At 47.3% G+C, this 11,860-nt stretch overlaps 1 protein-coding gene across 2 annotated transcripts in view; it reads left to right on the plus strand.

Annotated features, from left to right (window-relative positions):
- Positions 1-11,860, plus strand: part of DPF3 (double PHD fingers 3) — a 278,067-nt gene that overhangs the window by 159,405 nt on the left and 106,802 nt on the right. For both annotated transcript variants that reach the window (XR_007727553.1, XM_050798846.1), the window contains exon 4: positions 4,296-4,423. Coding sequence is in view for 1 of the 2 variants with exons in the window: in XM_050798846.1 (XP_050654803.1) it covers positions 4,296-4,423 (128 nt within the window). In the remaining variant the exon portion in view is untranslated. The remainder of the gene's footprint in view (positions 1-4,295; positions 4,424-11,860) is intronic.

The raw sequence follows: 11,860 nt of genomic DNA on the forward strand, positions 1-11,860 counted from the left end.
AATGTAAAATTTGGCATCCATATTTTTATATTGATTTCATGTTGAATGGCAATGTTTTAGAAATACCAGATGAGATAAAATATCTTATTAAAATTAATGACACTTGACTTTCTTCCTTTTTGTGCATGTGACTACTAGTAAGTTAAAAATTACATAAGTGGCCCGTATTATATTTCTGTTGGACAGTGCAGCTGTAACACTGAAATAAAAACTATTCAAACTTCGGGAATTACATCTAGCATTTTTAGGATACTTACAATGCCGTAGATTCTTTACATATATGATCTAATTTTGAATCTAAGTTTTGAATAGAATAAAACAAAAATTAATAAGCCTCATCTTCTACCCTATTTAACACACTAGTTTTTTTGTGTGGATTATTTTAGAGTTTCTTTATGCAGTGCATTACCATGTTTGATTTGCCAACACTGTGAAATAGATACTATGACCACACCCATTTAACACATCTGGAAATGGAGGCTTAGGTTACATAGCTAGCCCATGATCCCTTTACTAATACATGGCAAGGCTAGGGTTTGACTTCAGGGCTGTCTGAAGGCAGAATCTATAGGAGCCAATCAAATATTGTGGTAATTAGGGAAGCATGATGCCACTAAATGTCTCTGTGACCCTGGGAGAATCTCTATATCTTTCTGTGCTTCACTTTCCTGTTTAAGGGATTGGACTCTCGATGCTATTGGAGATCCCTTCTTGCTTTTTCTATTTCACTTTTCCCATTTGGTTCTGTTTTCCCTCTTGATTCTTCTACTGTGCCTATCTGGTAAAGTTTGGTTAAAGAGGACCAAGAGAGTAGATTCAATTATGGGAAAGCAGGATGGAGGCATATGTAGCAGAGGAGGAAGGAGGAGCAGGAGAAGGAAAAGGGGGAAGTTCACTATTGATGGAACATTCTATAGTGGGTAAATACTGTTGCAGAATGGGGAACATTGCATGGGGATGGTCATATAGAGCAGAACCCAAAACCATGACACGAAACTGCCCTCATCCTCAGCTAAAGATCTGCCTTTTATCCTGAAATATGGAAACTATGGAGTGAGTCTCAGAATGCAATGAAAATGCATAAAGGTTTGGACAAAGATTTTTCAAGGAAGGACCACAGAGAGACAGGGTGGAGTCCATGCAGCCTAATTAGGTGACTGGGTCTGGAGGCAGATTGAGTTCAAGGCTGGGCTTTGCCTCTTACCAACTGTGTGATATCAAGCAAGTTCTCAACCTCTACAAGCAACACTGCTCTCATCTGTAAAATGGGTTAATAACTGTGCTCTTGGGTGTAGTGGGGATTGATATGTAGCAGTAACAGCTGCTAAGTTTTGAATGTTTGCTGCTTTCCAAGCCCTCTGCATGTACACGGATGTACCAAAGCCCAGTCAGGCTCAGTCTGAGCCTGTCAACCACTAATAAGAATACAATGAGTGGGGGCCCTTGTCAAGATTTCAGTGACATCTCGGAAAGATCATTCAGCTGCATTCTCATCCTGCTGTGTGGCTTTTGGTGATTACTTAACTTCTCTGGGTCTCGGGTGACTCATCTACCAAATGAGATGATTGAATTAGATGATCTGTAAGGTCTTTTCTAGCTCTAAAATGCTGTACAATTCTGGGAAACAACACTAATAAATAGGATTTATTTAGTGCTGCGAAGGCTAAGGGGGATACTAAAATATAAACTTCAACTTATATGATTATTATAAGTTTGAGGGATCGTGGCCAGCTGTTCTCTTTTGACTGAGGACAGGACATGAGGCAACACACGCTAATTGCTTTAAATTAGACATTTGGAAGACTTTTCTGACTTGGGAGAAAGAGTAATATGTCATCAGAGCAGGCTGTGGAGCTGCACACCCTGAACTCATTAAAGCAGACAGTTGGCTGTTTTTCTGACACTCACCTTAAATGTAACTTCATCACACAGGCCTTCCCTGACTCCCTGATCTAAGGTAGACCCCTCTATGTTTATTCTTTCACATTTCATTCTGTCGTTTTCCTCCATAGCACTTAAGACAATTCGTAATTGCATTTTGATTTTGTATTTAGCATTTAGTACCTGTCTCTTTGGATTGGAAGCCTCCTAAAGGCAGGGCCTGTCTTTATTTGGTTCGCCTCCTGTATCCCTAGTCCCAGCACAGTGGTGGTCACATGGCAGGTACTCAGTAAATATTTGTTGAATGAGTAGATGGATCCAGAGGTGGTTGATTTTGTGGTAGCGCTCCTTGATAGGAAGTGGATCCTTTGCTCTGCTTTTTAGGTAAGAAAAATCCCAAAGACTTTGTCTCTCAAGAGATTTTAGATGCTGTTTCTCCTTCCCACCTTCTTTTTCTGGGGGCTGGTCACCCACGGGTGTGCATTTGTTCAGTTTTAATAGATGCCCGCGTGCCCCTTCCTCGTAGATTGGTCAGACTCTCTCTGTTTCTGGTGGAGGAAATGGAAAGTGTAGGTAGGGTTCTGCTGGAGTCGGGATAGAGCCCAGTGGAGCAGGCTCGATGGTGCTGCTCCTTCCATTTGCCCCTGCAGATCCGTGCTTTTCCGTCTTCACCCTGCTTGGACCTCAGTAGGCTGTGTGAAGGGGCCTCCCTTCCCTTCTTGCTTCCATTTAAGGTTGGTGTGTGAGAGAGGACGCAGCAGGCCGATGCAGGATGGATGGAGAGAGTGGTTGGGCTGTTCCTTCCCTTGGTTCCTGGCCTCTGCAAGCCACAGCTCCTGTCCCGGGGCTCTGCTAATGGTGCTGTCTTTAGGTTCTTGCAAGCACTCTCCCTCTGTCCCTCCAAAAATAGCAGCAGTGGTCATGGCTCCTCCCCACCCTCACCCCTGCCCCAAACCCACCTGGGGTGCTTTACCTTGTTGGATCCCTTAATCTCCTCCCCCCATCTCTGTAAATAGTCCCTACACTAAACTCTCAATACCCCCACAAGGGCGGGCCATTCATCTCTCCTGTTTTCTAGGGCACCACTGCATCATAGTTCCTGCTCCCAGCTTACCTGGCACAATGGTAGGGACCACATATCAAATTGTGGCAGTGTGGGGGTATGAGGTGCAGGATCAGAGGAGAGGTTGAAGAAATATTTTGTAGTAAATCAGAATGATCACCTGTACCTTAGGTTGGTATGTTTAATTGAAAAAACAGCAGGGGATGGTGGCTCCTGCTTGTAAGCCCAGTGCTTTGGGAGGCTGAGGCAGACGGATTGCTTGAGGCCAGAAGTTTGAGGCTGCAGTGAGCTATGATAGTGCCACTGTACTCCAGCCTGGGTGACAAAGTAAGACCCTGTCTGTAAAAGAGAAAGAAAGGAAGAAAGAAAAGAAAGGAAGGAAGGAAAGAGGGAGGGAGGAAGGGAGAAAGGAAAGAAAGGAAAATAGAAAGAAAGGAAAGAAAGAAAGAAGGGAAGGAGGGAGGGAGAGAAAGGAAAGAAAGGAAGGAAGCAAAGAAAGAAAAGAAAGAAACACACCAACTTCTGTGAGGTCAGGAGCTTGGGACACCTGGAGGAAGGGGTTCAGCTTCTCTACGGTCTCTCTTCTGGGCAGGGCTGGCTCGGGTTGCCACTTCTCTGCTGGCTTGGTGACCTCAAGCCCCAGGTAGCTGATCAAACTCCTGATACCTTCAGAAAAAAAGGTCGTGGTGTGCGGCCGTGCAGTGGCCACTCTGCTCATCCGGGGCCTGTGAGGCATTTGCCCTTGCTCCTTCTCTTCCCGTGGCTTTTGAGGCTCTCGTTTCCCCCTGGGTTGATGAGAATAGCCTCTCTGAGGCTGAACTAACTTTTCATGGAGGAAGCCAGAGCTGGGCAGCCAGCATGGCCATGAGGAGGTCATGGGGTTGCCAGACAAGAGCTGGGATAGGAGGGAATGAGCATACTTGGTTGCCAACATTGTGCATTGCTTGAGTTTTCAAAATACTTTAACGCAATTGAACACATTTCTCCTTACAAAACCACCTGTGGGGTTGGGCATTGTTATCCTCGCTTTGCGGATGTAGTGAGGGCTCCAGGCTCCCGACGCCTGCCTTGCCCGATGTCCTGGCTGGAGAGGCAGAAGCATGGCCATGTGAGCCCACATCCACCCCACACCCTTTCTGCTCTGGCTCAGCTTCCTCTGGGGGTGTGGGCGTGATCGGAATCTATCTCTGGATTATGAAATGGAGATGGAAAAGCTGGACGGGGCCCCAGTGTTCCTCTCCCTCCAGGAGTCCTCCTCAGGAGCCCTGGGCCCTGTGTGTCCTCCAGGACTGTCCCTCCTGCCCCGCCTGCTTCTAGTGGCCTGACCTGCCTTTCTATCTTTGTTTTTCAGAAGTGGAGCTTCCCCTGAAGAAGGATGGGTTCACCTCAGAAAGCACCACGCTGGAAGCCTTGCTCCGCGGCGAGGGGGTTGAGAAGAAGGTGGATGCCAGGGAGGAGGAAAGCATCCAGGAAATACAGGTATTCCCGCACTTGCTGGGGACCCCACAGAGGGTTCCTGTCTCCATACAGCTTCCAGAACTCCAGCACTGGCTTGGCTCCGGATCCTGCCCTCAAGGGCCGGGGCTGAGTCTCAGACTGCCTCGTTTCTATAGTGGCCAGGAAGCTCCCAAATTCTTTTCTGACTTAACCTGTCTTCTGAAGGAGTCATTCATTGCCTTCACCTCGGTTCCCCTCCCTCTCTTCTGTCTATCTATCCAAAGTGAATTTGTTGAGCCTAGTGAACACAGGGACTGTGTGGGGTCCCAGAGACACAGGGTGGACAAAACAGTCTGAGTCCTTGTCCCCATGGAACCAAGAGTCCTTCATCTAGGCTTGAAATGTGGGAGTGTCTGCTCCAGCTAGGGCCATGTGACTCCGGCTCGCCTGCCCCCCACCCTCACACCCAGCCTCGCTGGTCCCCACGACTGCACACTCCCTTTCCCAGCGGCGCCCAGCCATTCCTCAAGGCCATGCAGTCTTCACCCTTCAGGCGGATGGCTGCTCTGTCCTCATGGGTCCCACCCTCTACCCATGCCACTTCTAAAACTCTCACTGAATGGGATTATAATGGTGCACACCTACCACCTCTTTTTCTTTTTTTTTTTTTTGAGACAGAGTCTTGCTCTGTCGCCCAGGCTAGAGTGCAGTGGCACGATCTCCATCTTGGCTCACTGCAACCTCTGCCTCCCAGGTTCAAGCGATTCTTGTGTCTCAGCCTCCCGAGTAGCTGGGATTACAGGCATGTGCCACCATCTGGCTGCTTTTTGTATTTTCAGTAGAGATGGGGTTTCACCATATTGGCCAGGCTGGCCTCGAACTCCTGACCTCAAGCGATCGCCTGCCTCAGCCTCCCAAAGTGCTGGGATTACAGGCATGAGTCACTGCACCCGACTTCACACCTACCATTTCTTATTTGTTATTTGTCCGGAATTCTCATTGTCTAATACAATGTTTGCCATGGAGTATTGTAATATGAATTAATCCTATTATGCAATAACAGCATTGGTAGTTAAATATTAAATTATTAAAATTAAATTGTATTTCTATTTAATTTATATTCCATATTAAATGTTTATATTTTATGCTACACCTATTGTGTATATTTAATATTCAATAAATTTATTAATTTATATATTAATTTATTGAAACTACAATTAAATGCATAATAATGGAATAATACATTGCTAGTTGGCTTGGTAAGTTCCATCAAGCCAGGGGCGATGCTGTCATGCTCACCACTGTGTCCCCAGGGCCTTTCCCAAGCTGGATAGAGTTGAGTCTTGATAAAGGCATTGAATGAATCACAGAATTTGGCCTTCTCTGCCATTCCTGTGTTAAGATGAATTGTCAAGTCTTTTCCATTGAGTTGCCACAACATGGCTTATGTTTGTTCCTTCCTTTCCTTTCCATGAGCTGCAGCTGAAGATCCTCATTAACTGTCACCTTTATTTGTCTAAGGGACCTTGGAGTCATCTTTGACTCCTGCTTGTCTCTCACACCTGACATCCTGCTCATCAGGAGCCCTGGTGACTGTGCCTTCAACATAAGCCCAGTTCTCCCACATCCCCTCTCCCCACACCTACCATTGCTACCCTGGCCCGAGCTGCTGTCATCTTTTGTGTGGACTGCTGTGGTTGCCTTCTCAGTGATCTCCCTGCTAATGCTTGAGAGGCAGTCTTTAAAAAAATATTTTTTAATAGCAATTTTAGGTTCACAGCAAAATGAAGAGGAAGGTACAGAGATTTCCCATATACCCCTGGTATAGCCTCCCCCATAATCAACATCCTGCACTAGAGTGGCACATTTGCTATCATAGGTGAGCTGCACTGACTCATCGTATCACCCAGCATCCAAAGTCTGCATGACGGTTCACTCTTGGCGTTGTGCATTCTATGGGTTTGAACAAATGTGTAATGGCATCTGTCCACTCTTATGGTATCATACAGAAGTTTCACTGCCCTAAAAATCCTCTGAGCTCCACCTGTTCATCCCTCCCTTCATCCTAATGCCTGGCAACCACTGGCCATTTCCCCATCTCCATAGTTTTGCCTCTTCCAGGATGTCATATGCTTGGACTCACAGTATGTCGCCTTTTCAGACTGGCTTCTCTGACTTACTAACATTCATTTAAGGTTCCTTCATGTCTTTTCATGGCCAGATAGCTCATTTCTTTTTAATGCTGAATAGTGTTCTGTTGTCTAGATACATCACAGGAGAGGGAGCTTTTTAGAATTTAAGTCTATTCCTATCGTTCCTGTGCTCAGAACCCGCTACCGCCCCTGCTGTCAGAGAGTGAAATTCAGGGCCTTCTCCCTACTCTCTGACTCCATTCTTCCTCTTTTCCTCACCCGCTCCACTCCAGGCACAAGGATCTCCTTCTGCTCCTCCCAGAACACGCCAGGTTACCCCAGCCCTTGGGCCTTTGCCCTGGCCGTTTCCCCAGACGTCCACTTGCCTCTCACCCTCACCTTCTTCATTTTTTAGGTTTTATATTTTATTATTTATTTGTTGATTGATTTTTTTGAGACAGAGTCTTGCTCTGTTGCCCAGGCTGGAGTGAAGTGGCGCAATCTCGGCTCACTGCAACCTCTGCTTCTTGGGTTCAAACGATCCTCCTGCCTCAGCCTCCTGAGTAGCTAGGATTACAGGCGCCCGCCACCACCTCTGACTGATTTTTGTATTTTAGTAGAGATGGGGATTCACCATGTTGGCCAGGCTGGTCTCAAACTCCTGACTGCAGGTGATCCACACACTTTGGCTTCCCAAAGTGCTGGGACTACAGGCGTGAGCCACAGTGCCTGGCCTTCCTCTTTTCTCAGAGATGTCCCTGACCGCGCTGCACTTCATCCCACACCCTTGCCCTGCCTGCCCCTGCCTCCCGTTTCCACTCTGCTTTTCTTGTTCTTTTCCATCACTCTTACCATCATCTAATGTGCTTTCTAATTTACATCATCTACTTACTTATTATGTTATTGTTTATGTCTGTTTACTTCCAGTAGAATGTAAACTCCTCGAGGGCAGGACCTGTTGCCAGTTTTGCTCCCTAATATCTCACAAGCACCCAAACAGTGCTTGGTGCTTGCCAGGTGCACCATAAATATCTGTTGAATGGATGCATGAGGGAACAGATTCCAGGAATCGCCCTGTCCCCGGTTCTTCCTCTCTCTGACATGTCCTACTTTGTTAGCTGACCTTTTGTTCTAGAGTGAAACTCTGCTAAAAAACTGTTGTTTCCCACTAAATAAATCGAAAACGATGAGCGTGACCTTCCCAGGCCTGTCCTCTCCATTCCTAACCTAGTTTTCAGGCTTATTTTCCACTACTCCTTTCCCCCCTTGTTCTTCTGCCTTCTTCCCTCCATGCCATTGGTCCCGCTGTGCCCTTTATCTGGCATGCCTTTTCTTCCGTCTCCATCTGTACAAATCCCAGTCATCTTTTAGGCTCAGCCCCAGTGCCACCTTCCCCATCAAGCCTTTCTTGATCTCCCCTCCAGCCACAGGGATCTCTTCTTGCCTTTGGTGTTTAAGCCACCTACTGCTTTCTTCCTTGTGTGTGTGTATGTGACTTTCAGATTTTGAAGTCAAGGTCTGTCATCTGTGTGTTACTTGCTAGAGTATTTTTTTGCTCAGTTCATGTAATTTGACAGAATCAGTGAATGGGGCAGAGCCATTGCCCAGAGCCTTGATGCTCTGGGGACACGGGTCCCTTTCCCTTTAAAGCTGGTGGTGGGCTTGAGTTCTTCTCATGCAGCACTGGGCTGGTGCTGTATTGTCTTCATCACGCCACCATCATCTCAGATGTAAACCGAAGGTCTGCTGCGTGTACCGCATGGGTCTGCTGTGCTAGAAGACAAAGCCAGGACCAGAAGTCAAATGAGTTTAGTGTTTTTATTGACTTTGCATTATTAAAATACACACGTAGAGAATGGATGATGCTTTTTCATTCATTCATTCATTCATTTGACCGAAGTTTCGTGACGGATTCCTCTGTGCGGGCACCGTGCTGGGTGCTGGGGACACAGAGACCGAGAGAGACCTGTCCACTCCACTCATATTCTAATGTGACACACAGGCAGGAAGCAAGGAATACAAGTAAAATAATTGCATTTTAGGATAAAATCCATGAGAACAAACAGTATGAAGATTCAGTATCAGAGTAGAGTTCCTGAGGAAGATGAGGATTTTTTTTTTTTTTTTTTGAGACAGAGTCTCGCCCTGTCACCCAGGCTGGAGAGCAATGGCGTGATCTCAGCTGACTGCAGCCTCCACCTCTCAGGTTCAAACGATTCTCCTGCCTCAGACTCCTGAGTAGCTGGGATTACAGGTGCCCACCACCACGCCCAACTATTTTTTGTGTTTTTAGTAGAGACAGGGTTTCACCATATTGGCCAGGCTGGTCTCGAACTCCTGACCTTCTGATCCGCCCGCCTCGGCCTTCCAAAGTTCTGGGATTACAGGTGTGAGCCACCATGCCTGGTTGAGTTGAGGGGTTTAACCTCAACCCTATGGGATGAGAAGAGTCAGGAAAGTGATGGTCCTGGGGAAGAGCTTTCTGGGCAGAGAAGCAGTGGGTGTGATGGCCCCAAGACAGGCCAGAGCTGGTTTTGTTGAAAGAACAGAAGACCTGTGTGGCCGGAGTATTGTGCCAAGGAGAAAAGAGCCCAGGACTTCGACAGGTGAGCCGAGACCAGACCACCCAGTTCCCACAGGACAGGGAAGTGGCTTTTGGTTCCATGTGATATAAAGAAGGAAGCCATTTGGAAGATTTTGATCAGGGCTGTGAATTTATATTTCATAAAGATCCTGTTGCCTGCTGCGTGGAGAAGAGATTGGATGCAGGGCCAGCAATGGAAGGGGGTAAATCAGGAGATTTTTGCAGTATTCCAGGCCAGAGATAATGTAGTCTTTAAAAAGGATTTTTTTTTTTTTTTTTAAACACAACCACAAACCACTGTTATCACCATAAAGACTGTTTAGAGTAACAGGGAGAAAAGTTATTTTAAAATGTGTTTATTTTCCAGATAATGTCCTTGGACAAGGAATGCATGTCTGTTACTGGGGGGGTCAGCTGACTTTGTAGTTGGACACCCCGCCCCCGTCCCCGACTCCTGATACAGGACTGCCCCTCCACTTCCTGAGCTCTGAAACAAGCTTTGTTTGTTAGAAACGCCTGGCTCCTCCTGAATTATGTCGAGAGGCTTCTGGTGACAGGGCCGCATCGCAGGAAATGCAGACACATTGGGTCTGCCGCCATCACATCCGAGGCCTGCGGCGTAGACACAGACTTTAGAGTCACAGGGAAGCTGATGGCAGAGGGAGGATGGAGCCTCAGGGAAAAGAGAAGTCAGTTTACTCCCAGACATGGAGGCCATGTGGCACTCTGGGGACTAGCTCAGCTGCCCCCTCCAGTCTTTCACCTTCCAACCCAGAGTCCATATTGCGGGTAATAAATACCCTTATAATGAAAAATGAGAGTCGGAGTTGTACCGAGATGCCAGAGGCAATGACCTTTAAATTTGAGGCACTTGGAACTTACCATGATTAAGTGACTTCAAGACCTGGAAAGTTTGCAAGATGGTTCTACGAACAGCAACAACGGTCATAACCAGACCTTATATTTATACTGTGTCTTTGCCCCAAAGGCTGCAGAGCATTTGACCTGTCACTCTCTCGGTCGGCTTTTGTTAGTGTTCCTGCCTCCAGGTCAGGAACTCAAGAGACTTATACTGTGAATGGGGGCTGATATTTCCTAGTTGTGGGCCAGAGGTCATGTCCGGCAGACAATGCTCTTTCTCTGTTAGATGGTTAAGGCTGGCCCAGAGACCAGTTAAATGCTGTCAGCTGGTGGCTTCCCAAATAAACTTAGTAGAGAAGTCAAAAAAGAATTTACTAGACCTGTTTTGAGTTATTTGGATGGATTGGCTGACTAGAAGTGTCCTGATTCCAGTGATTTAGAGCAGAACATTCTAGCCAGGGGAGAGTGGTAGAAGATCGCTGCCTGGTGGCTCACCCCGGGCTCCCTGCTTTGAGGACAGGCCAGAGGTGTCATCCAGCAGGCGGCTTAAACAGCGATGGTTATGACGACGGTGTAGTGCGTGCCGCTCTCTCAGCCTTCTCACCATGTTTGTGATCTTTGACATCACCACAAGGAAGAGGAGATGGGGTTACCCTGTGTAATATGGTAGCTGTTCCCCTTACTAGCTCCATCTTATGCCATCTCTCCTTGAGCCACTGAGCACTGGTCACACTGGCCTTTCTGCTCCCTGGACAAGCCACACTCCTCTGCCTGCCTCAGAGAGTTTGCTTATGCTGTTTCCTCTGCCTAGACCCTTTTCCCTCCCTCCCCTCTGTCCTCATTCACAAGGCCAGCCTTTGCTCATCCTCCACATCTCAACTCCCTCAGCTCACATCCTCATGTAGGCCTCCCCTGGCCCACAGATTAGGGAAAACTCCCTCCTAACACCGTCTCATAGTACTTTGAACTTGCCTACCACTGTTTTGAGAAGAGTTGTAATTATATGATAATATATGCACATTATTTAAATCTGTCTTCCCTTCCCTAGACTGGAAAGTCCATTTGGGGCTGGGACTGTAGCCATTTTGTAGCTTACCTAGCATGGAGCCTGCCGTGTAGTCAGCACTAGATAAATGCTTTAGATAGAATGAATGAATTCCTATTGTATAATTGGGGAAACTGAGGCATGAAGAGATGACTTGCCCTAGATCACACAGTGAGCCCATAAAGAATCCCCCAGGTGGCCAGGTGTGGTAGCTCACCTGCATGGTATGCCTGTGATCCTAGCACTTTGGGAGGCTGGAGTGGGAGGATCACTTGACCCCAGGTGTTCGAGATCAGCCTGGGCAACATAGTGAGACCCCCATCTCTACAAAAAAAGCCAGGCATGGTGGCATGTGCCTGCAGTCCCAGCTACTTGGGAGGCCAAGGTGGGAGGATTGCTTGGGCCTGGGAGGTTGAGGCTGCATTGAGCCATGATTGTGCCACTGCACTCCAGCCGGGCCAATAGAGTGAGTCCCTGTCTCAAAACAAAAACAAACAAACAAAAAAAATGAAAAAAAACCCAAAAAACTCTCTGGGCCCCCTGACACGGAGCCCAGTGAGCTCCATGCCCTTTCCTTCTTTTCCTACTCCCACTGTGGGGCTGGGTCCTCTGCCACAGTCTTTTATCCCTCCCTTAAACCCAGAGGAACACATCCTACCTCCTCCCCTCCTCTGAAGGGAGGGATGTGCTTAGGCCCCTACATGGAGAGTATGCCAGATTACATCTTGGAATTGTCAGCCACCGTACTGAGAAATGAATGGGAAACGCTGAGCCGATGAACCTGACCTTGCTTTGGTCATGGCTTCACTGGATAATCTGGAGCACTCAAAACTGTTTTCGGCCTCAGCGTATTCACC

Source organism: Macaca thibetana, chromosome 7, assembly GCF_024542745.1.
Source record: "Macaca thibetana thibetana isolate TM-01 chromosome 7, ASM2454274v1, whole genome shotgun sequence".
NCBI classification, from domain to species: domain Eukaryota; kingdom Metazoa; phylum Chordata; class Mammalia; order Primates; family Cercopithecidae; genus Macaca; species Macaca thibetana.